We start from the raw sequence: 27,618 nt of genomic DNA, 5'->3' as shown, positions 1-27,618 counted from the left end.
GTGACCTACGCCATAGCTCATGGCAAGGCTGGATCCCTAACCCACTGAGTGAGGCCTGCACCCTCATGATATTAGGTTCATTTCTGCTGTGCCACAACAGGAAAACTCCCTTAATAATAATAATAATAGTTATTATTATTTTGTCTTTTTAGGGCCACACCTGTGGCATATGAAGGTTCCCAGGCCAGGGGTCTAATCAGAGCTGTAGCTGCGAGCCAACACCACAGCCACAGCAATGTGAGATCCGAGCTGCATCTTCCCTACATCACAGCTCACGGCAGCACCAGATCCTTAACCCACTGAGTTAGGCCGGGGATCAAACCTGCATCCTCATGGAGGCTAGTCAAATTTGTTTTCACACCATGATGGGAAGTCCATTATTATTTTTTTTAATGGCCTCACTTGAGGCATGTGGAAGTTCCCAGGCCAGGGATTGAATCTGAGCTTATGCTGCAGTTGTGGCAGCACCTGATCCTTTAACCCACTGAGGAATAAACTCATGCCACCACAGGGACCTGAGCTGCTCAGATTGGATTCTGAACCCACCATGCCACAGCAGGAACTCTTTTTTTTTTTTTTTTTTTTTTTTTTTTTAATGAGAGCTGCCTTAGACTCTGTTGAGGGTATTACATAAGATATGTTATATGTAGTATATGACTTTTGCAAAATTAGAAAACTCTAGATTTCAAATCATATGCAGATCCAAGAGTTGTAATAGATGTAGCCCTATACCTATTTAACCTGTACCTCCCTAATAGAGTTTAGATTGTTTCCTCTTCTGATCTTCAAAAGAAGCTGCTGAAAGTAAGCATGTACAAATGTCATTTTTCATATGTGAAAGTACATCATATTAGAGGAATTCCTGTCATGGCGCAGCAGAAATGACTCTACCAGGAACCATGAGGTTGCGGGTTTGATCCCTGGCCTTGAGGGTTAAGGATCTGGCATTGCTGTGAGCTTTGGTGTAGGTTGCAGATGCAGCTCAGATCTGGCCTTGCTATGGCTGTGGTGTAGGCTGGCAGCTGTAGCTCTGACTAGACCCCTAGCCTGGGAACCTCCATATGCCACCGGTGCAGCCCTAAAAAGTGCGCACACACACACACACACACACATACACACACACACAATAAAGCATATAAAAATGTAATTGCTGATCAAAGGTTATGTATGCGCTTTTGATGGGTGTTTGTAATTTTGTAAGATATTGCCAAATTACAAGACAGTTTGCAATCTTGAGTTGTGTCTGTTGTTATTGTGGGTTTGTTTGTTTGTTTTGCTTTTTAGGGCCACAGTGGCAGCATATGGAGGTTCCCAGGCTTGGGGAGCTGTAGTTGCTGGTCTACACCACAGCCACAGCCACACCAGATCTGAGCTGTGTCACCGACCTATACCACAGCTCACGGCAATACTGGATCCTTAACCCATTGAGTGAGGCCAGGGATCCAACCCACAACCTCATGGTTCTTAGTCTGATTTTTTTCCACTGCTGCACCACAATGGGAACTCCTGTTGCTATTGTTTTTAAGCAAAGAATCTTATTAAATATAGTCCTTTAGGCCCGGTAGAACAGATTGCATATGTCGCATGGGCTTTTTCAGAATATGTCTATGTAGTAAATTTTGAAATCAGGAAGTATGAGCTGTCCAACTTTGTTCTTTTTCAAGATTGTTCTTGGTCTGTTGTATTTCTGTATGAATTTTATTTGTTTGCTTCTTTCTTTCTTTCTTTTTTTTTGCTTTTTCAGGGCCACACTTGTGGCATGTAGGAGTTCCCAGGCTAGGGGTTGAATCAGAGCTACAGCTGCCGGCCGACGCCACAGCCACAGCAATTCAGGATCAGAGCCCTGTCTGAAACCTACACCACAGCTCATGGCAATGCCAGATCTTTAACCCACTGAGCGAGGCCAGAGATTGAACCCGCAACCTCATGGATCCTACTCAGGTTCGTTAATCACTAAGACGTGAAGGGAACTCCCCATATGAATTTTAGAATCAGCTTCTGAATTTTTAAAAAAATGGGAGTTCCTGTCATGGCTGTGTGTATAAAGAAGATTGTTCACCTCTAACTTTAACTTTTTGATCAATGTTACATTAAAAATGATCTACCCAGGAGTTCTCTTGTGGTTCAGTGGGCTAAAAATCGGGTGTTGTCACTGCTATGCCTTGGGTCACTGCTGTGGTGCAGATTCCATCCTTGGTCTGGGAACTTCTGCATACCATGGGCATGACCAAAAAATATAAAAATAAAAAAATAAAATAAAAATAGTCTGTAGTTCCTGCTGTGGTTCAGTGGGTTAAGAATCTGACTGCAGCAGCTCAGGTCACTGTGGAGGCGCAGGTTCAATCCTGGCACAGTGGGTTAAAGGATCCAGCATTGCCACAGCTGTAGTGTAGGTCACAGCTGCAGTTCAGATTCAGTACCTGGCCTTGCAACTCACATGCCGTGAGTGCAGCCATAACGAACAATAAACAGACAAACTATCCTTTGCCTTATTCAGAAAGGATTTAAGCTAGCTTTATTTTTTTTTTTTCTTGGTCTTTTTGTCTTTTGTTGTTGTTGTTGTTGTTGCTATTTCTTGGGCCGCTTCCGCGGCATATGGAGGTTCCCAGGCTAGGGGTCGAATCGGAGCTGTAGCCACCGGCCTACGCCAGAGCCACAGCAACACGGGATCCGAGCCGCGTCTGCAACCTACACCACAGCTCATGGCAACGCCGGATCGTTAACCCACTGAGCAAGGGCAGGGACCAAACCCGCAACCTCATGGTTCCTAGTCGGATTCGTTAACCACTGCGCCACAACAGGAACTCCAAAGCTAGCTTTATTTTGTTGTGACCTGAGACCTAGAGGAATGTATGTAATGTATGCATATTTATAATCAAAGAAAATAATACTATTAACTATATATCAAGACTAACTTTTTTCCTTCAAGATTATTTTATTTGTGAATTACAGTATTGTCATTTACAACATTCTTGTATGTTATAGCATAAAAGGTTAAGTGGTCGTTTTGTGTTTTAGATCTTGGTAATGTTTTGACTTCTACTCCAAATGCCAAAACTGTTAATGGAAAAGCTGAAAGCAGTGATAGTGGAGCTGAATCTGAGGAAGAAGAGGCCCATGAAAAAGTGAAAGGAGAAGAACAAAATGATAATGGTAATCTTTGACTGATGGGCTAACCGTTTTTACATTAACCAGAATGAAACACTTTGGAGAGGTTTGGACTGCTTTGGCATCGTGTGTGATTAGTACACATGAAGGGCTGTGAGTTGTTGACCATGTAGTCGGGTTTGTTGTGGACCAGAAGGCTCTGTTAAGGAGTTCAGAGACGGTCAGCCTAATGCATCAGTGGTTAGATGTTACTTGAAGGCTAACAAGAATAGGCCACTCCTGGGAGTTCCCACTGTGGTGCAGCAGAAACGAATCCGACTAGTATCAGTGAGGATGCGGGCTTGATCCCTGGCCTCACTCACTGGGGTAAGGATCCAGCATTGCCATAAGCTGAGGTGTAGGTTGGAGGTTTGGCTTGGATCCTGAGTTGCTCTGGCTGTTGTGTAGGCCAATAACTGCAGCTCCAATTGGACCCCCAACCTGGGAACTTCCATATGCTCTGGGTTTGGCCCTAGGGAGAAACAAAAAAAAAAAAAGAATAGGCCACTCCTCCAAATGTCAAGGCTGAAATGCTGCATTAGGAATGTATTCAGGAGGAGTTCCCATCGTGGCTCAGTGGTTAATGAATCCGACTAGGAACCATGAGGGTGCGGGTTCGATCCTCGCCTCGCTCAGTGGGTTAAGGATCTGACATTGCTGTGAGCTGTGATATAGTTCACAGACCTGTATTGGATCTGGCGTTGCTATGGCTGTGGTGTAGGCCAGTGGCTATAGCTCAGATTAGCCCCCTAACCTGGTAATCTCCATATGCTGTGGGGTATGTCATGGGTGTGGTCCTAAAAAAAATAAAAAAAGAAATGTATTCATTTAGCCTCCCAAAACATGGTCATATTTATGACCATGAGGGAGCACTGTGAACTGAAGTCTGGAAATTGCCATCAGCTTCTACATGGAGTAAAACATGAGCCACTTCAGCTGCTGACCCGCAGCACCCCCTGTGCGGAGCTCAGGGTGGAGACCAGGAGTGAGGCACTCTGTGTTCTGGGAACACTGGAAGAACAGGTCTTGAGATAGATATTTTTAGGAGAAGATTTCATGAGCCCAATTCTTGCATCTCCTCACAGCTAGAGAAAAGACTAAATCCTTCAGTGATGACTGATGTCTGTGACTAGTAGCAACCTTTATGAGGCCAGCAGCAAACTTGTATAAAATGTGTGCCTGGCTGCATGCACCTCCCCCTTGACCTTAATGACTTAAATCTTGATATTCCTAGGAACCACGAGGTTGCAGGTTCGATCCCTGGCCTTGTTCAGTGGGTTAAGGATCCGGCATTGCCGTCAGCTGTCGTATAGGTCGCAGAAGTGGCTCGGATCCCGCATTGCTGTGGTTCTGGTGTAGGCTGGCAGTCACAGCTCCAATTAGACCCCTAGCCTGGGAACCTCCATATGCTTTGGGAGCGGCCCTAGAAAAGGCAAAAAAAAAAAATCTTGTTATTCCCCTTTCCTCTTTGGGGCAGTATTTTAGTGATATATGACATGACTGCCTCCTGGGCTGTAGTTAGTGGACAAAACAAAAGATGTCACAGTCATCTGTGAGAACAGCCACTCCCCAGGATGGGCCAGTGAGCCCTGAGGGAACTCAGGGAAGAAACAAAGAACAGTGGCCCACAGCCGAGGTGCCTATCAAAGGAATGATTCCAGTAATCCCAGACCTTCACTTACTTCCTATAGAAACAGGTTTTCTGAAAGTCTCCTTATGTGTAAATCGAGTATCTGTAAATCTTCTGTTCCTCCTACCTTCCCGTGCAAAAGCTCATATATCCTAGCTTCCCCCCCTCGCCTCCTTGCCTCAGTTTCTTGGGGCCTAGCTGAGATGCTGCTTCCCAGACTTAAGTCCTAATTTCATCCCAAATAGAACTTAACTCTCAAAAAAAATATATATATATATATTTATATATTCATTTAAGGTATGTTTCTAGTATGAATATGCATATGACACCAAGGAGAAGAGACGGGTTAAACTCTCAATATCTTGTGAAGAATAGAATGGATTCCTGAGAATTGGATCCAGGCAGAAATTCAGATGAATCAGGAACATTGAAATTATGGGGTACTGCACTAGGGGGCCTTGTGGGTAAGAGTCCATGATTCTTGAGGAGACTGTTTTAGAAAGGGGAGGCAGAAAGACACTAAAATACACCCTAGGGCTTAGTTTGGCTTTCACTTTCCAGAAAGACACTAAAATACCCCTAGAGCTTCGTTTGGCCTTCACTTCCCAGTAAAGTTTGACAAATGATGAATACCCTCTTTGCAGTCTCTTTTTATTGGTTCCATAGACCTATTTGTACAGCCAGGTCTCATGGAGCAATTGGCCTATGCCTGAGAGAGTGAAAAGACCTTGAGAAATTGTCTCTTAAAAGGGGTTCTAGAAGATTCCCCAGGAACTGAAGCAGTTTTTGAAACCAACACAGTTTGGGTGAGCTCTCAGCATGTAATTAACCCCTTTTCAAAGAGCACCCCATCTCTCTGGTCCAAGTAGGAAACCCTCTAAAAGGATTATGCTAGTTGGGAAAATGACTCCCTGATACTAGAACATAGTGTACTGAAGTGTTCCTACAGTGAATGTTTACGGATCTCTCCATTTTCACATAAAAGATAAAATGATGAAGAAATCTGCCAACCATGAGAATTTGGAAGTCGTTGTCCCTAATGGCTATGATGAAGACAGCTGTGTTCAAGGCTCACAGAGCGACATTCAGGCCAGTTCCTCCCTGAACGGCAGAGGCGCTGAGGAAGTAAAACCTGCAGATCAAAACTTGGAGCCAACTGGAAAAACTGCTGTCTGCCTCCCCCAAGGTACTGTCCCATCACAGTTGTATCTCCAGCTTCCTTCCTATATATAAAATATTCTTTTAATAATTCTAGGAGATTTTGGAGCAGATTAGAATTTTAAAAAACCTCTCATTTAGTAACATCTTAGGGCTTATTAATATAAGGGTTTATAGATTTGAGAGACTGAATTAGGGTCAGGACTCATATTTTTCTTGAGACTTTTTTATTGTGTTTTTATATAGCATTTTAAAGTCAAATCTTTGAAATTTTTACTTTTTTTTGTTTAACCGATGTTTCTTTTAATTCAGACCTCCAATTGTATGATACATTTGTTCTCTAGTCAGCAAGTTAAGTTAGAGTCTTTTCATAAGTTAGGGCTTTAGGAGTGAGCCTGTAGTACGTATACAGTGAATTCTTAACATTGCTGCAACTCACTGGAGAAACCAAAAAATATAATAACCACACTTACATAATTGTATCCCAAATTTAGAGTCCTGGTTGGTAGTCAGTTTTTTCTTATAAAGTTATTAGGTTTTTGTAAGTTTGATCTGGACAGTGTCTTTGTATAATTCCAGTGTGAAATACTTTGTAATCTCTTTAATAAAAATTATTTGAGTTCCCGCTATGGCTCAGAGGTAATGCACCCAACTAGGATCCATGAGGATGTGGGTTCTATCCCTGGCCTTGCTCAGTGGGTTAAGGATCTGGCATTGCTGTGAGCTGCAGTGTAGGTCGCAGGTAAGGCTCGGATCCTACGTTGCTGTGGCTGTGGTGTAGGCCAGCAGCTGTAGCTCTGATTTGATCCCTAGCCTGGAAATTCCATATGCAGTAGGTGCGGCCCTAAAAAGAAAAAGAAAAAAAAAAATTTACTGACTAAAGTTTTGGTAAGTTGAAAGAAGAAACTATGGCTGGGTAAATCAAATTTGTCTCCCAATATGAAAATAATATAGAGCTGCTAAGTTTTAAAAATGTAAGAAATGTATTTTTCTTCAATTAGAGAATAATTATTCTACCTGGACATTGGTTTATATTTAGATATAAATGATGATCATGTTGAAGATGTTTCAGGAATTCAGCATCTGACTAGTGATTCAGACAGTGAAGTTTATTGTGATTCCATGGAACAATTTGGACAAGAAGAGGTAAAGGTGACCTTTTTTTTTAAGTCTTTTTTTTTTTTTCTTTTTTATGGCTACACCTGCATGAGATGAAAGTTCCTGGGACTAGGTTTCTCGTTGGAGCTGCAGCTGCTGGCCTATGCCATAGCAAGTCGGGATCCAAGCTGCACCTGTGACCTGCACTGCAGCTTGCGGCAACTTGGGATCCTTAATCCACCCAGTGAGGCCAGGGATGGAACCCCCATCCTCATGGATAATATGTTGGGCTCTTCCCCTGCTGAGCCATAGTCGGAACTCCTCCAAGATGACATTTTTTAATTGGTGAGTTTTCAAAGTGGTATATCAGAACTCAGTGCATAACTTCTGTTAATAACAGATGTATATGCTGTTCACCACTTTGAAAACATACCTCTGAAATGTTAAAACATTTGTATTTTGTTTTGTGAATTAATAAAAAATGTAAAATTCCTGAGTTCCCTTCATAGCTCAGCAGTTAATGAACCCAACTAGGATTCATGAGGACAGGGGTTCCATCCCTGACCTTGCTGGGTGGGTTAAGGGATCTGGCAATGCTGTGGCTGTGTCTCCGGCATAGGCCACAGCTGTAGCTCCTATTCATCCCCTAGCCTGGGAACTTCCATATGCTGGAAGTGTGGCCCTAAAAAAAAAAAAAAGTAAAATTCCTGAATATTCAAAAATATTTAAATATTATAATTTATAATGTACTTACATTTTAAAATATTCAGAGAGAGGTACGATAGGAGGCAGAAGGTGAATTTCTTGTGCTAGTCCTTATGTTTGAGACATTGATTAACATTCAAGAAAACTGAATTAATTTCAAACAAATCTGTTTTTCACCTTGACTTTTAATATGTTGGACGAAAATTTTGAGTGGAACTGCTTTTCAAATTTCACTTAGTTCAGATTTGGTATTGGAAATTAACATTTGGAAAACCATTAAAAGGAGATGAATTTTTTTTTTTTTCTCTTTGGCAACTTTTTGTGACAATGACTAGGGTAGTTTTGACAGCCGTAATTTTTTTTTATGTGTGGTGTTTTTACATCCTTCCCCCACTCTTTCTGCACCCCTGTTGTAACTCGGTGCTTTTGTTTGTTTGTTTAATTGAAGTATAGTTGATTTACAGTGTTGTGTTAGTTTCATGTGTACAGTGCAGTGATTCCGTTGTACATACACTCGCCGCCCCCCCATATATATATATATATATATATTCTTTTCCAGATTCTTTTCCCTTATAGATTATTACAAAATACCGAGTGTAGTTTGTGCTATACAGTAGGTCCTTATTGGTTATCTGTTTTATATATAGTAGTGTGTATATGTTAATCTTATCCTCCTAATTTAACTCCGTACCCTTTCCTCTTTGGTTACCCTAAGCTTGTTTTCTGTGTCTATGAGTCTCTTTCTAACACAGTGCTTTTAAAATACACTATACAGAGATGTTTAAATATTTCTTGGATGAATGACTGACTCATGAGAACAATTCACTGCCAAACATCTCCATTGTTTGCTTGTGGATGAATCACCTACATCCCATTTCTTCCCTACAGATGGGAAGCAGAATAGGAATTCAAGAAAATTTTTAGAAAAATAGTATTTCCTGTAATAACGTAAAAAGCACTTTCTAAGAACAGTAATTCTATTATCAGGAAGACTTTGTGGTGTATAACTAAGTGTTTTAAATTTGTAGTCTTTAGATAGCTTGACATCGAGCAATGGACCATTTCGTTATTATTTGGCTGGTAATCCCAGTCAGCCCTTGGAAAGCTCTGGTTTTCCTGAAGATGTTCAAGTATGTTCTGGAAGTGGCAGCACTGGGGACACGCAGGCGGAAGCCGTCGAAGGCAAAGGCGAAGTAAAGCGCGGAGGAGAGGATGGCGGGAGTAACAGCGGAGCGCCGCACCGAGAGAAACGGGCTGGAGAAGGCGAGGAATTCTCTAATGTCAGAAGAGGGAGAGGTGTGTATTCCTCCTTTTTTTGTTTCTTTATAAAAGGATTTATTAAATGGGGAGGTTTTTTTTATAAAAGGATTCTTTATAAAAGGATTAATGAAATGGGGAGGCTCTAGATAGGAGAGGCACTAGGACTCTCAGTGCAAAGGGAATGTTCCGTAACATCTGACTACTTTTCTTTCTTTCTTTTTTTTGTCTTTTGTCTTTTTTAGGGCTGCACCCGCAGCATATGGAGGTTCCCAGGCTAGGGGTTGAATCTGAGCTGTTGCAGCCGGCCTACGCCAGAGCCACAGCAATGCAGGATCTGAGCCACGTCTTCAACCTACACCACAGCTCACGGCAACGCCAGGATCGAGGAGCGTTAACCCACGGAGCGAGGCCAGGGATTGAACCCGCAACCTCATGGTTCCTAGTCGGATTCATTTCCGCTGCCCAACTATGGGAACTCCTGACTAGTTTTCTTTAACCATTTTTTTCTTTTGTCCATTCTCTAATCAGGGTAAACTATACACACACACACATTTTTTTTTTTTACTTTTTCTAGGGCCGCACCTGCGGCACATGGAGGTTCCCAGGCTAGGGGTCTCATTGGAGCTATAGCCGCCAGCCTACACCAGAGCTACAGCAACACTAGATCCGAGCCCTGTCTTCGACCTACGCTACAGCTCATGGCAACACCAGATCCTTAACCCACTGAGTGAGGTCAGGGATCCAACCCAAAACCTCATGGTTCCTAGTTGGATTCATTAACCACTGAGCCATGATGGGAACTCCCTGACTACTTTTCTTTATCCATTTTTTCTTTTATCCATTCTCAGAGTGATCAGAATAAACTCTACACACACATACACACACACACACACACACACACACACACACACACACACACATATTTTTTTTTTAGTATAACATATTCTTCCTGGAGTGGCTCAGTGGTAACAAACCCAAATGGTATCCAAGAGGATGCAGGTTCAAATCCCTGGCCTCACTCAGTGGTTGAAGAATATGGCATTGCTCAGAGCTGTGGTGTAGGTCACACAGACAGAGCTCGGATCCCACATTGCTGTGGCTATGGTGAGCCACAGTGGGGACCCCTCTTTGTTGAGCCACAATGGGAGTTCCTGTTCTTTGTTGATATTTGGCTATCCTTTCATTCAAAATTCAACCTAAAGGAAAAAAACAGTACTTTTTGGAAGTCTTTCCTAATAATTCTCATTTAACTTTAATTAGTGGAGCACTGTTATACTCTTTGAATATCTTTATGCTTTTATGCACATTCCTTTTGTCAAGACTTTTATGTGTTCTGATTATAGGATGTGTTAATAAATGTTGATAGCATATTATAAAACGATAAGGAAAGAGCAGACTCTGGGAGTTCCCATCATGGCGCAGTGGTTAACGAATCCGACTAGGAACCATGAGGTTGCGGGTTCGGTCCCTGGCCTTGCTCAGTGGGTTAACGATCCGGCGTTGCCGTGAGCTGTGGTGTAGGTTGCAGACGCGGCTCGGATCCCGCGTTGCTGTGGCTCTGGTGTAGGCCGGTGGCTACAGCTCCGATTCAACCCCTAGCCTGGGAACCTCCATATGCCGCGGAAGCGGCCCAAGAAATAGCAACAACAACAACAAAAAGACAAAAAAAAAAAAAAAAAAAAAAAAAAAGCAGACTCTGAGGACCTCTCAGGAAAGACAGTCAAGTGTTTGATGGTCAGAACCTGTCTCCCTCAACCTAATTAAATGAGTAAAAAGAAGAAAAAAAAAATCAATGTATATGGCAATAGCAGCTAGATAAGGGACTCAGCTTCACTCCATCAACTTTGCAAAGTATCAGAGGAGAGACAAGACAGAAACTAGAATATATAGGAAGTTCTGTTCTCTATAGAAACAGTGAAAAGGAAGGTAAGACAGTGAAATTTTGAGCAAATCTCTTGATTTAGCGGGAAGCAGACTGGGAGCCACAGTGGCTTGAGGGTGAATATTCAGTGTCCTTCTGGAAACTCTTTTGAAGGAATAGCCAGAACACGTGCAGGGCTTGTTACTATATGTCTCTCCCTTGTCAGGTTGAGAAGGCAGCTCGAGAATTGGGCATATGCTGATAGAACAAAACACTTCTTGTAACATAGGCTTTAAAAAAAAGGGAAAATACAGCAGGGAGGATTGGATAGCCTAGTGTCCAGTTCACGGAATGTCACATATCTACTCCCCTGCTTTCCCTGGGACAAGTAGAACTTCAGCCAGAGCTAGAAGAAACTGGGATTTGCTTTCATACTTGACTTCCCCGCTTCTGGTTCTGACCTTGAGGACACTGAGGGAGGCAAGGCAAAATGATTGCTCTGTGATTATCTCTTACTGGCAAAGTCCATCTGGCCTCTTGTTATGGAGAAAAGAGCTGAAATATAAGACCCCCTGTTATTTGAATATATATAAGTTATTGACCAAGGAGAAGTCCCCAGTGCAGGGCATTAAACAATGTTCAAGAGAAGAGAAGAGAAAATAATTGCGCTGTTACCTCAGACCCCACCTCTGGTCCCACTCAGAAGAACCCAAAGTAGAAGCAACGAGCATGAATGAGCAAGCCTTCAAGGTCAGATTCTGGGGCCACGGGCCAGAAGGGCAATGTGATCGTAGTGAGAAACCCACTCTATTCAGGTAGATTGATAGAGTTGCCTGTGTCACGGATAAATAAGCTGACTGAAACTGACCTGAGTACCATGCAGAAATCCTACAGCCAAGGAAAAAATAAAAAGGAGAGTTGGAGGAGTTCCCATTGTGGCTCAGTGGAAATGAATCCAACTGGGAACTATGAGGTTGCAGGTTTGATCCCCGGCCTCGCTCAGCAGATTAAGGATCCGGTGTTGCCATGAGCTGTGGTGTAAGTTGCAGACGCAGCTCAGAGCTGGCATTGCTGTGGCTGTGTGTACCTCTGATTCAACCCCTAGCCTGGGAACCTCCATATGCCACTGGTGTGGCCCTAAAAAGACAAGAAACGATCCATTTTGGAAGAGTATCTATCCCAGAAAGCAGGACATTTTAGATAACCAGTATTCCTCATTCAAAGAAAAATATGAACTCTTACAAGTGGGAGATTGAAGTGGAGATGATAAGACCTTTAAAGAAAAGAATATTGCATGGGTGGGGGGGGGAAACTGGAAGCCTAAGTAACAGCTCTATACCTTATAAATACATTAAAACTGCAAGGAAGAGAACTACAGGGGCCCATGCAATGGCATAGTGCGATTACTCCTGTCTCTGTGAAGGCAGTTTGAATGCTGAGTATCATATAGGATGTAGTAAAGTATCATCAGAGGTCACTGATAGACCATCGCAGAATATCTCAAGCTGATAAGGATGCAGGAAAAAAACCAAGGCTCAAATGCAACTTCCCACTTTTCTGTGTAAATTCCAGACCAATAGCTGAGTTAAGGAAGGACCACTTCAAAATTTACTTTCTTTTGATACCATAGTAGAGGCCTTCTTGAAAATGGAGGCATCAAGCATTTCAGTGTACTCTTTGGGGTTTAACTTGGCAGACGACTCCAATTCAATTTCTCTTACAGACTCAAACACTGCTTGATACAAGCTCAGTTTTGGGAATCCTGCTTTTGTAGGGTTTCAGGATGCCAAAGGGCAATGGAGGTAGACAATTTTCTATTTATTATTTGAAACACATCTTGTTAGCAAAATGTGTAAAAACTTGTGATATTCCATTTTTGCAAGGGTAAGGTAACATGGTAGTACCTTTTACAATATAAAACTGTTAGCCTTTCTGAAAAATAACCTGACAACACTTTTTTTTTTTTTTTTTCTCTTTAGGGTCGTACCTGCAACACATGTAGGTTCCTAGGCTAGGGGTCTAATCAGACCTACAGCTGCCGGCCTACACAACAGCCATAGTAACACAGGGTCTGAGCCGTGTCTGTGACTTACACCACAGCTCTCAGCAATACCAAATCCTTAACCCGCTGAGCAAAGCCAGGGATCGAACCCAAGTCCTCATGGATACTAGTCGGGTTCGTTATTGCTGAGCCAGTAATTCTAATTTGAATTTGTCTGTCCTAAAGAAATTAAGAGAAGTTTGGACAAGAGTTAATATGCAGTGACATTCATTTCAGTGTTATTTATAATCGCAAAAATTTGGAGTCATCCTATCTAAAAGTGGAGAATGAGGAGTTCCCTTTGTGGCACAGTGGAAATGAATCCGACTAGGAACCATGAGGTTGTGGGTTCAATCACTGACCTTGCTCAGTGGATTAAGGATCTGGTGTTGTCATGACGTGCGTAGGTCACAGACGCAGCCCAGATCTTGCATTGCTGGGGCTGTGGCATAGGCTGGCAGCTGTAGCTCCGATTCCACCTCTAGCCTGGGAACCTCCATATGCCACAGGTGCAGCCCTAAAAAGCAAAAAAATGAAAAAATAAAAGTGGAGAATGATTGAGTAAATTACTTCATGGTCTTACTAATGACCATGTAGTTGTTTCAGTGTTTTTGGAATAAAATTTAATGATGCACATAAATGTTCATAATATTTTTTAAAGGTAGGACACAAAATCATATAAAAGTGGTAATGCTGGGGGTAACGAGTGCTCATGGATACTAGTTGGGTTTGTTAACCACTGAGCCAGGACGGGAACTCCCTAGTGTAGCTTTTAATACTCTAAAGAAGCAATCTTCATATTTTTTCAATTTTGTTACTGTATTAGTAGAGAATTTCTAAAATGTACTCCAAACATGCATATTATTTGTGTATTACATTTTATCATGTACTAGTATATTAACTGCATTATGAAACCTTAACCAAAAAAATTGAAAAGTGTTAAATAGAAATGTACATGTTTGGAGTTCCCGTCGTGGCTCAGTGGTTAACAAATCTGACTAGGAACCATGAGGTTGCAGGTTCGATTCCTGGCCTTGCTCAGTGGGTTAAGGATCAGGTGTCTCCGTGAGCTGTGGTGTAGATTGCAGATGCAGCTTGGATCCCGCATTGCTGTGGCTCTGGCGTAGGCCGGTGGCTACAGCTCCGATTGGACCCCTAGCCTGGGAACCTCCATATGCCACGGGAGCGGCCCTAGAAAAGGCAAAAAAAGACCAACCAAAAAAAAAGAAAGAAAGAAAGAAAGAAATGTACATGTACGTCTACTTTGATTTCAGTAATTTATTTTGTGTATTTCCTGATTGCTTCCACTCCACATTGGAGATTTATCTCTCAAAGAGATCAAGGGAAAAAATGAAAAACAAAAACAAAAACAAACCTGCTTTTATTTTAATAAGAGTTATTTAAAACTGGCTTGTTTTGCTCTCTTATAATAGGGCACAGGATGCAGCATTTGAGCGAAGGAAGCAAGGGTCGCCAAGTGGGAAGTGGAGGTGATGGGGAACGCTGGGGTTCAGACAGAGGGTCGCGGGGCAGCCTCAACGAGCAAATTGCTCTTGTGCTCATGCGTCTGCAGGAGGACATGCAGAACGTCCTCCAGAGACTCCACAAGCTGGAGACGCTGACAACTTCACAGGTGGGCTTCACACTTAGCTGATTCTCCTGTTGATTCTGTCAGATGGCGTGTAATTAGAACCTGGATTAATCTGATTTACACACATCAGTGGAGTTTAAAGGATCTCCTTTTGAAAATGTTATTTCAGAAAAGGCTGACTCAAAAGCTAAGTACCACTTAATAGAAAATTTTCAGCATATACTGTGAACAGTACCATATTGGAGGTAGGAAGAAGAGAAGCCTGAGAGCTGTTGAATAATGCAGTCTGAGTCACTAATAAAGAGACTGTAGCTAATACCCTAGAGTTCATCATTGAGGTTTCATCCTTTTGTAGTAAGCATTGTCCTCTATCTTGACTTCTTTTTATTTATCTATTTAGTATTAAAGTATAGTCGATTTACAGTGTGGTGCCAACTTCTCTGTATAGCAAAATCACTTAGACACATTCATATATTTTTTTTTCCCCTTTGGTCTTGCCTGCAGCATGTAGAAATCCCTCAGCTGGGGGTCAAACTCATGCCACAGCAGAAACCAAAACCACGGCAGTCACAATGGCAGATCCTTCACCTTCTGAGCCACTAGGGAGCTCCTATACATTCTTTTTTTATTTTTTTATTTTTATTTTATTTTTTTATTTTTTTGTCTTTTTGCTATTTCTTGGGCTGCTCCCTCGGCATATGGAGTTTCCCAGGCTAGGGGTCGAATCGGAGCTGTAGCCACCAACCTACGCCAGAGCCACAGCAACGCGGGATCCGAGCCGCGTCTGCAACCTACACCACAGCTCATGGCAACGCCGGATCGTTAACCCACTGAGCAAGACCAGGGATCGAACCTGCAACCTCATGGTTCCTAGTCAGATTTGTTAACCAGTGCGCCACGACGGGAACTCCACATTCTTTTTTTAAATACCTTTCCATTATGGTTTATCCCAGGAGAAAGGATATAATTCCCTGTGCTATACAGTAGAACCTCATTTTCTATCCATTCTAAATGTAACAGTTTGTGTCTACTAACCTCAATCTCCCAGGCCATCCCTCTCCCTCCCCCCACCTCTCCCGACTGCACTTTAAAATGCCATGTAGGTAATACAGTAGTTTACCCATTATGTATTGTCATGTAGATATAGGCTTACCAGTAGTGTGAATACGTAGGCTAGGATTAGAGCTTTTATTTTATTTTATTAGAGTTTTTATTTGATTTTCACTGATTAGAGCTACTGCGAACTCAAGAACGGTTAACAGGTTAATATAAATTAGGCTTAGGATCATAACTTTCAAGCCAGAGAAAAATATGGAGTTTTTTTTGATTTTCACTGTGGTTTCCTATAACTGAAAGTGAATTTTCAACATATATATTTGATTATTGTTCACATAATCTTTGCATTTTCACAGTTTTAGCAATGAAGGCTATAATTCTCAAATGTGTTTATAAACTGGTGGTTTATATGGAAATTAACAAATTAATAACTGTTGAGTAATAAGAATTTATGTCTTTTTTTTTTTTTCCTTTTCTAGGGCCGCTTCCTGCAGCATATGGAGGTTCCCGGGCTAGGGGTCGAATTGGAGCTGTAGCCACCAGCCTATGCCACAGCCCCAGCAACACAGGATCCGAGCCGCATCTGTGACCTACACCACAGCTGACAGCAACGCCAGATCCTTAACCCACTGAGCAAGGGCAGGGATCCAACCCAAAACCTCATGGTTCCTAGTCAGATTCGTTAACCACTGCGTCACAACGGGAACTCCAATAATAAGAATTTTAAAAAAGTAATGGTTCAGATTAATTTGAGGTTTTATTTTGATAATTTTATACTATTTGAACTATCAGCTATAAACTGTCAAAGGTAATTACTTGGTTAGCAATTTTAGGGACTCAATTCGGTCAGTATGAGTTTCAGGATAATCAAAGCATAGGTAGCAGAGAAATCAAGAATAAACTAGGAGTTCCCATCATGACACAGCGGAAACGAATTTGACGAGGACCCATGAGGTTGTGGGTTCGATCCCTGGCCTCATGCAGTGGGTTAAGGATCCAGCATTGCTGTGAGCTGTGGTATAGGTTGCAGATGCTGCTTGGATCTGGCATGGCTGTGGCTGTGGTGTAGACCAGCAGCTACAGCTCCGATTTGACCCCTAGCCTGGGAACCTCCATATGCTATGATTGTGGCCTTGAAAAGACAAAAAGCCAAAAAAAAAAAAAAGCAAAAAAGAAAAAACTCTAATATTTTAGTCTTTTTTTAGGAAATAGAAAAAAATTACTATATGTTTTTTTCTTTTTCCCAAAGCTAAATCACTTTCATTTGTATTTATAGGCAAAATCATCAGCGTTACAGACCAGTAGTCAGCCCCCTTCACTGGTAAGAAATTCTTTTCTTAAATCTCACTGCCAGGGTTTCAAGTACATTGTGATAAATTTAGATTATATGATGTCTTTAAAGTATTCCAAATTGAAGTCTACCTTTTAGAAATTGAAGTTTAAAATGTGTGTGTTTGTAGTAAGTCTGAAGTAATTTGGAAAGTCTACTTGCTCAATTATATTCTAAAATTATCTCCCTCCCTTTAGCAGGAGTGAGATGTATTATTATTGATTATAGATAAATATTGGTAAGTATTTTCAAAATTATGAGTTAGGTGTGTTTTTAAGTTTGTATGTGCAATATGTAATAGACTGGTGACCAGGTCATTTTATTTTCTTAGAGACCATCCTGGTGGCCCTTCGAGATGTCTCCTGGTGCATTAGCTTTTGCTATCATATGGCCTTTTATTGCCCAGTGGTTGGTGCATTTATACTATCAAAGAAGGAGAAGGTAATATAATAGTTTTGTAATCAAAATCGTATGCAAATTCGTAATCTATAGTGGACAGAGCTTTCAGCAGCCGTTAGAGAAACCGACCCATTTTATAGATAGATTGTCATACTGAGCATTCTCTACAGATCCTGAGACTGAAACTACCTTTTTTTTTTTTTTTTTTTTTTGTCTTTTTTTTTGCTATTTCTTGGGCCGCTCCCGCGGCATATGGAGGTTCCCAGGCTAGGGGTCGAATCGGAGCTGTAGCCACCAGCCTACGACAGAGCCACAGCAATGCAGGATCCGAGCCGCGTCTGCAACCTACACCACAGCTCACGGCAACGCCGGATCGTTAACCCACTGAGCAAGGGCAGGGAGCGAACCCGCAACCTCATGGTTCCTAGTCGGATTCATTAACCACTGCGCCACGATGGGAACTCCTGAAACTACCTTGGAAATGGTATCTGGTGGGTCTCTAGATTTAGAAATTTTTTGCTTGAGAGCATCTGTACACATTTGATTTTGGCAACAACAAGGAAATGATTACAGGCTTAAGTTTCATGTCTTATGAGGAAACAGTGTTCTTGAAGTCTGATATTTGTTTGGGACCCTTTGCTAATATTAAAGGACAAGTAAACAAGGATAAAGGATAAGTAAACAAATAAAGCTTGCATGCTCTCTGTACCTTAGAAGTACAAACATGGGCATTTCAGAAATTTTTTTTTTCTGGTCTTTTTACCTTTTTCTAGGGCCGCTCCCACGGCATATGGAGGTTCCCAGGCTGGGGGTCTAATTGGAGCTGTAGCTGCCGGCCTACGCCAGAGCCACAGCATTGCCAGATCCAAGCTGCATCTGCAACCTACACCACAGCTCATGGCAATGCTGGATCCTCAACCCACTGAGCCAGGCCAGGGATCAAACCCGCAACGTCATTAACCACTGAGCCACGATGGGAACTCCGGCATTTCAGAAATTTTTCATCCTGGTGGTTGTGTACCTCTAAAAATAGGGCTTATTCTAATTTGAGAGCCAGAATTCCAGTTTGGATGCCAGGAAATAACTCAGGTAAGTTTGAAAATAAGATTGGAATCCTTGAAAGTGCTCTCAGATTGTCTAGATGAGGAATAACCTGAGACTGAAACTCTTGGGTTCAAGAAAATCCGTAAAGTGTTTTTTGGCCACTATGTGTACTAAATTACTTTCCATGGATGAGCAGATGGACAAATATTTGTGTCATTCCTGGCACCACTGATTATGTGTTCAGTGTTTCATCACCATTTCCCATTAAGTAACAACAGATGGGGAAAGAGGGTATTTGATAAGATTTTAAGTGGTCTCTTAAATATGTACAAGAAAAAAACATTTTTAAAAATCTACAGAGTTTAGGGAGTTCTCATTGTGGCATATTGGAAATCAGTCTGACCAGTATCCATGAGGATTTGGGTTCCATCCCTGGCCCTAAGCAGTTGGGTTAAGGATATGGTGTTGCCCTGAGCTGTGGTGTAGGTCGCAGATACTGCTTGGATCCCACACCGCTGTAGCTATGGTGTAGGCTAGCAGCTGTAGCTCCGATTTGACCCCTAGCCTGGGAACTTCCACATGCCTGGGGTGAGGCCCTGAAAAGCAAAAGCAAAATAAAACAAAATAAAAAAGTCTACAGAGTTTAAATAGTTATAGGTCTGTTGTTTCTCTACCAGAGAACCCATGTTTTGAATTACTACACATGAGAACAAAAGCAAAAACCAAACATTTATCCTTCTCTTACTAACAAGGCTAAGAGCACACTTGCGGAAATGCTCCAGGGTTAATACTTTCTAGTAGAACAACTGAAGTGTGTGTGACATTTGGTGAATCAGTTTACTTCCTTGTTCTCTGCTTATGTTAAGATAGTTTTTGTTCATAAATAAACTAGATACGTTTTTCTGGTACATTATTGTTCTTGGAATATACTTCTACTTGCAGAAACTTGAGTGGAATTTCTGAAGCATAAATTGCTTTCTCAGTATCATTTACCTCCCTTCAAATCCATCTATGTATGTATCGTTTCAGCTGTTAAGGTATAGACCTTCATTTAAATCCTTACTTAACACGTTTTATGTTTCTCCTATGATGAGTTGGGTGCTATACAGTGTTTTAAATCCTGGAGTTCCCGTTGTGGCTCAGTGGGTTACGAACCAATCCATGAGGATGCGGTTTCAATCCCTGGCCTGGCCCTGGTTAAGGATCCGGTGTTGCCGTGAGCTGCAGTGTGCATTGCAGACGCAGGTCAGATCTGGTGTTGCTCTGGTGGTGGTGTCAGCTGGCAGCCACAGTTCTAATTCGACCCCTAGCCTGGGAGCTTCTGTATGCTGAAGGTGCGACCCTAAAAAGCAAAAAGCAAAGGAAAAAATCCTAATTTCCCTGATAATAGGAGAAAAAAAGAACCAAACCTTTTTTTCAACGTGTAGTTAGGCTAGGATTAAGCAGCAGGGAACAGTGGCACTAAAAGGAGGCGTTGGGTGTGGCTCAGTGGGTTAAGCATCCAGCATTGTCACTGCAGTGGCTCGGGTTGCTGCTTCAGCACAGTTTTGATCCCTGGCCTGGGGAACTTCCATATGCTTCAGGTGTAGCCAAAAATAAATAAATAAATAAAGGGAAGTGTTTACATATTTTGCAATGCATTCCAAAGTAGAAAGTTGGGAATTGGAGAATTGAGAAGTTTGGCACAGGACAAAAAAAATCTAAAGCTTATTTATTTTGGTTATTTTATTTCATGCCTAAGGTTGAAACAGCTTGTCACTTTATTAAAGACTGAAAAAACAAACGATGCTGAAAATTGAAGTTTTTCTAAAATAGTCATAATAATAATAATATTTTGGGCCATGCCCGCAGCATGTGAAAATTCCTGGACCAAGGATTGAAATCAGACCTGCTCCTAGCAGTGACCAGAGCCACACAGTGACAATGCTGGATCCTCTAACCGCTAGGCCACCAGGGAACTGCTTAAGGTTTTTTTTTAATGTTCCTTATAGTAGAAATAGACACCATTTCTCTTAAGTGTTCCTTTGGGTTTTTGATAGGTGTCCCTGAATGGAGAAACTTTTCTCTGTTTTTCATCTTCTACTTTGTTATTATTGAATTTTTATCAAATTTTCCAATAAATGCTAGGTGTTTATTCTTTCCACATCCTAAATTACACAGTGCTGTGCAACGAACTGCATTTTGATGAGATACAATGTTTTTATGCTTATATATGTAATGAATCAACTGGGGTTGGGAATGGAGCCTTATTTATTTATTTATTTTTGCTTTTTAGGGCCGCACCTGTGGCATATAGAGGTTCCCAGGTTAGGGGTCTAATTAGAGCTGTTGCTGCTGGCCTACGGCACAGCCACAGCAACGCTAGATCTGAGCCGAGTCTGTAACCTATACCACGGCTCATGGCAACACCGGATCCTTAACCCACTGAGCGAGTCCAGGGGTCGAACCCACAACCTCATGGTTCCTAGTCGAATGTGTTTCTGCTGTCCCATGATGAACGCCAAGCCATATTTATTTTGGAAATAAGTTTTGGCCTTGAGGAGACTTGGGCGTCTTCTAATCTGGCAAATGTTTAATCATTTTTAGTCTGACACAGGGATTAGAAGTTTTAGGAATTAGAGAACATTGTGAATGGTTTGGAGCAGGCCGGTCTGTGTTAGCGATGGAGAGAAAGATCTAGAAATTCTCTGAGGATGGGAAAAGTGTGGCTGGGAGAGGGTGTTCCATGTTCATAACAGGGTCCATCCCATACCTCATCCCCTAGTACAGTGTCTGGCACGGATTAGGCTTTCAATAAATATGTGTGGAACACACGGCTGAGTACCCACTCTAGGCCCGACGGCAGCTCAAATACCATGTGATGTGGACAGGCTTTGATTTAGTTAATATGTTTGTATGTGGACATAACACCACTGAGATAATTCTATACACATGTAAAATAAGTAGCTATCTATTTGTGGTAAGCTTTAAAAAAAATTTTTTTTTGTCTTTTTAGGGCCGCACCTGTGGCACATGGAGGTTGCCAGGCTAGAGGTCTAATCAGAGCTGTTGCTGCCGGCCTTCACCAGAGCCACAGCAACACCAGATCCAAGCCACATCTGCAGCCTACACCACAGCTCACGACAACGCTGGATACTTAACCCACTGTGAGAGGCCAGGGATCGAACCTGAATCCACATGGTAACCAGTCAGATTCATTTCTGCTATGCCACGACGGTAACTCCAAACCTGCATTATCTTTGAGGTCTGCCTGTACTTTTAAGAAAAGGATGTTTCTGAACACTTTTCTTTTTTTGGCCATGCCCATGGCATGTGGAATTTGCCAGGCCAGGGATTGAACCTGTGCCGCAGGATTGATCCCAGCTGCTGCAGTGACCATGCCAGATCCTTAACCTGCTGAGGCATGAGGGGACTCCAGAGCTTTCAGTTTTCATCCAGTAAAAGCTGGAAGGGTGGTACAGATCTCAGGAGAAACATTCTTCGGACAGATCCTGAGGAAGGTGTCATGGGACCAAAAAGTCAGGTCCAGGCTTCTGAGGCAGGGAAAGACTCTCAGCAGCCCAGGCAGAGCAGAGTTCAGTAGACTGGGGAAAGGCAGAATGTCATTCCTATTTTCTTATCTGTCATATTCTGTAGTTTTTCTTCTCTCATTACACTATACCTTATATTTTGCAAGTGAATGTTTTCAAAAAAGGAGAGAAAGATCTCATTAAGAGCCTGAAAAAGGAGTTCCCATTGTGGCGCAGCAGAAACGAATCCGACTAGTATTCATGAGGATGTAGGTTCAATCCCTGGCCTTGTTCAGTGGGTCGGGGATCTGGTGTTGCCGTGAGTTGTGGTGTGGGTCGTAGATATGGCTCACATCTTGAGTTGCTTGTAGCTGCAATGTAGGCTGGCAGCTGTAGTTCTGATTTGACTCCGTAGCCTGGGAACCTCCATATGCAGTGGGTGCAGCCCTAAAAAGCAAAAAATAAAAATAAATAAAAATAAAAAAGAGCCTGAAAAGCATCCCCAAAATTGAAAGACAGCAATAGTGATTTATGTCTATTCTACTTCCCTATTACAGTTGAAGATTGGGGGAACTCACAGACCAAGTTGTAGGCTTTTTGGTAAATCTGAAAAAGGACCTTGTGCGTTGTATAGCTGTCTGCATCTCCTGGGATCTTAGGAAGTGTTGCTAACGATTCAGGCACCTCCCAGCTAGCATTTCTGCTAAAGCCTCACTCTGGCAGTCTTTGCAACCTCTCAGGATTCTGTTCCTCCAGAGGCCTTTTATTGTCATGCTGAGAGTAATCTCCTGCTATGTGAAAATCTATCTAGTAAACATCGCTCCTGCCAAGGTGTACAGAGATCTCTGTAGAGAGTAAGGAAAGGCCTGATAATTTGAAGTATCATTCATGCCAACAGGGTTGCATAAGAGTGTTTCTACACAGAATAGGATTAAATTTGTAATGAGAGAGTTTCAGCATTTTGGATCTTGAGTGCTGAGGAGGATATAGAGATTTTACAGCTGTGGTTCTTTTCCCAGAACTCAGATCATATATGATTGTTCTGTCTTGTGCTAACAAGGCCATTCTCCTCTGGTATGTCACTCTGCTGTCATTAAATCTGTCACCTTATACTTATCTCAGTTGTTGGTTTATACGCCGCCCCCCAACCCTCTGCCCCATCAAGTAAACTGAGAGCTCTTTTGATGGCTGCTTTTTAATTTTTCTTTATTTTTTTATGGCTTCACCTGCGGCATATGGAATTTGCTAGGTCAGGAATCGAATCGGAGCTGCATCTGGTGCCCTACACCACAGCTGCAGCAATGCTGGATCCTTTGACCCACTGTGCCAGGCTGGGGATTGAACTGGTGCCTCTGCAGAGACAAGCTAGGTTATTAACCGTGTGTGCCACAGCGGAAACTCCTGAGAGCCTGCTTTAGATATCTGAATCCCCAGTACCTGGCACAGTGCCTGGAAAGTAATAGATACATAAAATGTTAATTAAGTGAACAGTTCAGCTTTTGGGGTTTTTTTGTTTAATTATTTTTTTTTTTTTTTGTCTTTTTGCTTTTTCTAGGGCCGTACCTATGGCATATGTAGGTTTCCAGGCTAGGGGTCGAATTGGAGCTGTAGCTGCCAGCCTACACCAGAGCCACAGCAACGTGGGATCTGAGCTGCGTCTGCGGCCTACACCACAGCTCACGGCAACACCAGATCCTTAACCCACTGAGCAAGGTCAGGGATCGAACCTGCAACCTCATGGTTCCTAGTCAGATTTGTTAACCACTGAGCCACAATGGGAACTCCAGCCTTTGAGTTTTCTTTTCTTTTTCTTTTTTTCTTTTTAGGGTTATGCCTGCGGCATATGGAAGTTCCCAGGCTAAGGACTGAATCCGAGCTATAGCTACCAACCTACACCACAGCCACAGCAATGCTGGATCCTTAATCCACTGAGTGGGGCTGGGTATTGAACCTGCATCCTCATGGATACTAGTCAGGTTCGTTACCGCTGAGCCACAGCAGGATCTCCTAGCAAACTTTTGTTGTTGTGGTTTTAGGTTTTATTGAAGCAGAGTTGATTTACAATGTTGTAATGATTTCTGCTGTACCACAAAGTGATTTGGTTATACATGCACACAGCTCCATTCCTTTTCAGATGCTTTTCCCATGTAGATGATCACAGAGTACTGGGTGGTGTTTTCTGTGCTTTACAGCAGGTCCCCATTGGCCAGTCATTCCATACACCTCAGTGTGCATATGACAATCCCAAACCCCCTGTCCGTCCCTTCCCCCATCTGTCCCCTTTGGTAACCATAAGTTTTTCAAATTTTTAAGTCTGTTTCTGTTCTGTAAATACATTCATTTGTATCCTTAGATTCTACATGTAACTGATATCACATGACATTTGTCTTTCTGTCTGACTGACTTCACTTAGTATAATAATCTCTAGGTCCATCCATGTTGCTGCCAATGGCATTATTTCATTCTTTTTTATTGCTGAGTAGTATTCCATTGTATGCATACATATAGCACATCTTTATCCATTCCTCTCTTGATGGACATTTATTTATTTATTTTGTCTTTTGTCTTTTTAGGGCCGCACCGGCGGCACATGGAGGTTCCCAGGCTAGGGGTTGAGTTGGAGCTGTTGCTACCAGCCTACGCTAGAGCCATAGCAACGCCAGATCCGAGCTGCACTGAGCAAGGCCAGGGCTCGAACCCGCAACCTCATGGTTCCTAGTCGGATTCGTTTCTACTGTGCCATGACGGAACTCCCTTGATGGACGTTTAGATTGCTTCCATGTCTTGGCTGTTCTAAATAATGCTCCAATGAACGTTGGGGTGCATGTACTTTTCAAATTATGGTTTTCTTCAGATAGATGTCCAGGAGTGGGATTGCTGGAATCTTTGGTAGTTCTGTTTTTAGCTTTCAACTTTTCATTGTTTTATGAAACTTTTTCTGTTTCACAACTATTCCATTTTGATAAAATTATAAAATATTTTGCAGAAATCTTAATTATGGACTAGTCAAACTAGAAAAGGTTGAGAATCTAGAAGCAGCTATGAAAAGAGGAATATGCATTTGAATTATTTATTTATTTATTTATTTATTTATTGTCTTTTGTTGTTGTTGTTGTTGCTATTTCTTGGGCCGCTCCCGCGGCATATGGAGGTTCCCAGGCTAGGGGTTGAATCGGAGCTGTAGCCACCGGCCTACGCCAGAGCCACAGCAACACGGGATCCGAGCCGCGTCTGCAACCTACACCACAGCTCACGGCAACGCCAGATCGTTAACCCACTGAGCAAGGGCAGGGACCGAACCTGCAACCTCATGGTTCCTAGTCGGATTCGTTAACCACTGCGCCACGACGGGAACTCCTGAATTATTTATTAATAACGATTTGGTAATGTCATCACTTGCAGTTGGATCTTTCCTATCGAGCTCTAAATGGCAGAAGTAATTTCTTAAGGATCATTTTTAATTTTATGGTCTTATTTTGAATTTGAAGTTACCATTCAGTGAGTCCTCTGGTATGGATGTGTTTCATATTCAGGTTGCATTTATACTTACAGGAAATTGGTTCTTTCCTTTCTTTTTAAAGAAAACTGAACTGAAGAAAATGATATTTTACTGAAGAAGACTCCTGAGCCTGGATGACCTCAGGATGAAATGGATTGTGGAGCTCATACGAAAATCCTAGTTTGTGATGATTATACTTCTTTTTGTTGTCCAGTAGTTTGGTTTGTGTACATATATACATATATATTTTTTGCACTACACAAATGATAACATTTTAAGGACTAATATTGCTGATACTTGAATAATCAATCTCAACTAGGTTATACATAGCATATATAGATTTACCCTACCCTTGAACTTGAAGGACATTAAATTATTAATTATTGTTTGGTAACATGTTTACCTGATTATCTCCCATAGAAAAATATAAACTGCTTTTCCAAGGTACAGTTGTGATAATGAGAACAGATTTATAACTGGGCATTTTTAATTTTATAAATATGAGAAATATTGCAAACCAGGAGTGAATTTCAGATGAGATTAAATCGGCTTTCTTTCTTAGTCACTGAATCGCCATGCCAAGGAGCAGAAAACGGCTGGAAGAATCTTTTCCACATTCACTTGTGGGCTGCTCAGAATCTTTCCTGGGCATTCATAGCCCTTACTTTAGTGTTCATGCATCATTACGGCAAAGGAGATCCCTGCGTCCCAGGCTTAGTTTTTACAAATGATTCACAGAATAGACATAACCTGCTAAGGGAAATGATGAAGAATGGCTTAGAGTAAGTTTGACAGTGTATTCTGAACCTACAGATCATTAATAAGATTTAGACTCAATCATACACATGGATTCCTTTGTAATCATTTTTCTTTAACCGAGGATATCTTGTTTCTGCTTCATAGGGTGCTTTGAAATATAAAATGAAAACTTATTTATACTGTTTTTACAAAGGTCAAAAAGGAAACACACAAAAATCACTTTTCTGCAACTGGTAAACCACATAGACTGGACTCTTAACCTCTTAGTGCCTCAGTCTTTCTTCGGGGTATAATATTTGAGATACACTAGTTTCACAGGGGTCTTGGAGGGGTGTGTAAGCTAGCAGGCGTATGCTTCCATATGAATAAGACATACCCAACTAATGTAAATATAAGTGTCTCTCTCCCACCTTGCACATGTAGACTAAGAACACTGTCATTTAGGTCCTGGAAGGCTTTGTTTGGAATTATGCTTCCTGTATACCTTTTAAAACTCCCTGCTCATGTAAATGTACCTTGTACTTTAAAGATTTCTCTGATTCACAGACTAAGTATCAAACAATTTTTAAATATCCTTGGTATGTATGATGTTGGGTTTAGCATCATGTGTTCGGAGTGTTTTCAATAAGAACGTAATCCATCCGTAATATAGAGGGTGGTCCTTTGTTTACCTGAAGAAAAAAGTGTAAGAAGTCAATTTGCTTTTCCTAAGACTCTTTTTCCTTTTTTTTTCTCTTACATGTAACTGGATTTTTTTTAAAATCCCATCTTGATTAAAATGTATCTGTCTACAGGGATCTACTAATATTTGCTTTTTAAAAGCTGTCCTCTATTTAGGGGAACAGAGTGAAGCAAGTAACTGAATTATATGTAAAAATAAAATTTAGACCTGTGGATCGGGGTTCTTTTCAAAACTTAGCTGTCAATATGGTATCAGAAAACAGTGGCTTTTCTCTTAATATATAAATAAATAAGATGCAAATTAAGAATGTAAGCTGTTGTGAATTATTACAAGAAGTTGGGGGGTAACTTACTTCTGGGAATAACCATTTGTATCCTATTCCAAAGTCTTATTTTATAGTTTGAAAAGCACTTTGCACACAGTTCTTGTATATACAAGTAAAGATGTAATTATAGGATGTAGTGTCACAGCTTTGTTTAACAAGAACCTCATTTAAAATTTTAAATGGACAGCTATGGTATTTTTTTAATGATCTACTTCTTTTCTGTTCTTTATTGTAAAACTAAATTAAAAATAAAAGGTTAATGAGAAATGTTACGGTTTTTATTACTTGTTACTGTTAGAAGTGCATTGATCATATACTAAGGATTAAATGAGAGTAAATAGTAGGGATCCATAGAAAGTAATTGTGCCACTTTTATTTTATGTATGTGTGTATGTATTTATTTATTTATTTGTCTTTTTGCTTTTTCTAGGGCTGTACCCACGGCATATGGAGGTTCCCAGGCTAGGGGTCTAATGGGAGCTGTAGCTGCCGGCCTACACCACAGCCATAGCAACACCAGATCC

At 41.5% G+C, this 27,618-nt stretch overlaps 1 protein-coding gene across 1 annotated transcript in view; it reads left to right on the top strand.

Moving 5' to 3' along the window:
- ACBD5 (acyl-CoA binding domain containing 5) overlaps window positions 1-27,361 on the top strand; it is a 39,706-nt gene extending 12,345 nt beyond the window's left edge. The window contains exons 8-15 of the mRNA XM_084979580.1: window positions 3,019-3,153; window positions 5,763-5,963; window positions 6,975-7,081; window positions 8,767-9,034; window positions 14,334-14,533; window positions 16,824-16,868; window positions 17,209-17,318; window positions 25,411-27,361. Coding sequence (XP_084835706.1) covers window positions 3,019-3,153; window positions 5,763-5,963; window positions 6,975-7,081; window positions 8,767-9,034; window positions 14,334-14,533; window positions 16,824-16,868; window positions 17,209-17,318; window positions 25,411-25,423 — 1,079 coding nt within the window. The 3' untranslated portion in view covers window positions 25,424-27,361. The remainder of the gene's footprint in view (window positions 1-3,018; window positions 3,154-5,762; window positions 5,964-6,974; window positions 7,082-8,766; window positions 9,035-14,333; window positions 14,534-16,823; window positions 16,869-17,208; window positions 17,319-25,410) is intronic.
- Window positions 27,362-27,618: the final 257 nt, after the last annotated feature.

The sequence above is a fragment of the Sus scrofa genome, chromosome 10, assembly GCF_054392235.1.
Source record: "Sus scrofa isolate SSC_HxYL_T2T_F1_AM1 chromosome 10, Sscrofa_HxYL_maternal_Yorkshire_Landrace_v2.0, whole genome shotgun sequence".
Lineage (NCBI taxonomy): Eukaryota > Metazoa > Chordata > Mammalia > Artiodactyla > Suidae > Sus > Sus scrofa.
Note: the sequence above shows the minus strand (reverse complement) of the source record. Positions and strands in the feature narration are given on the sequence as shown.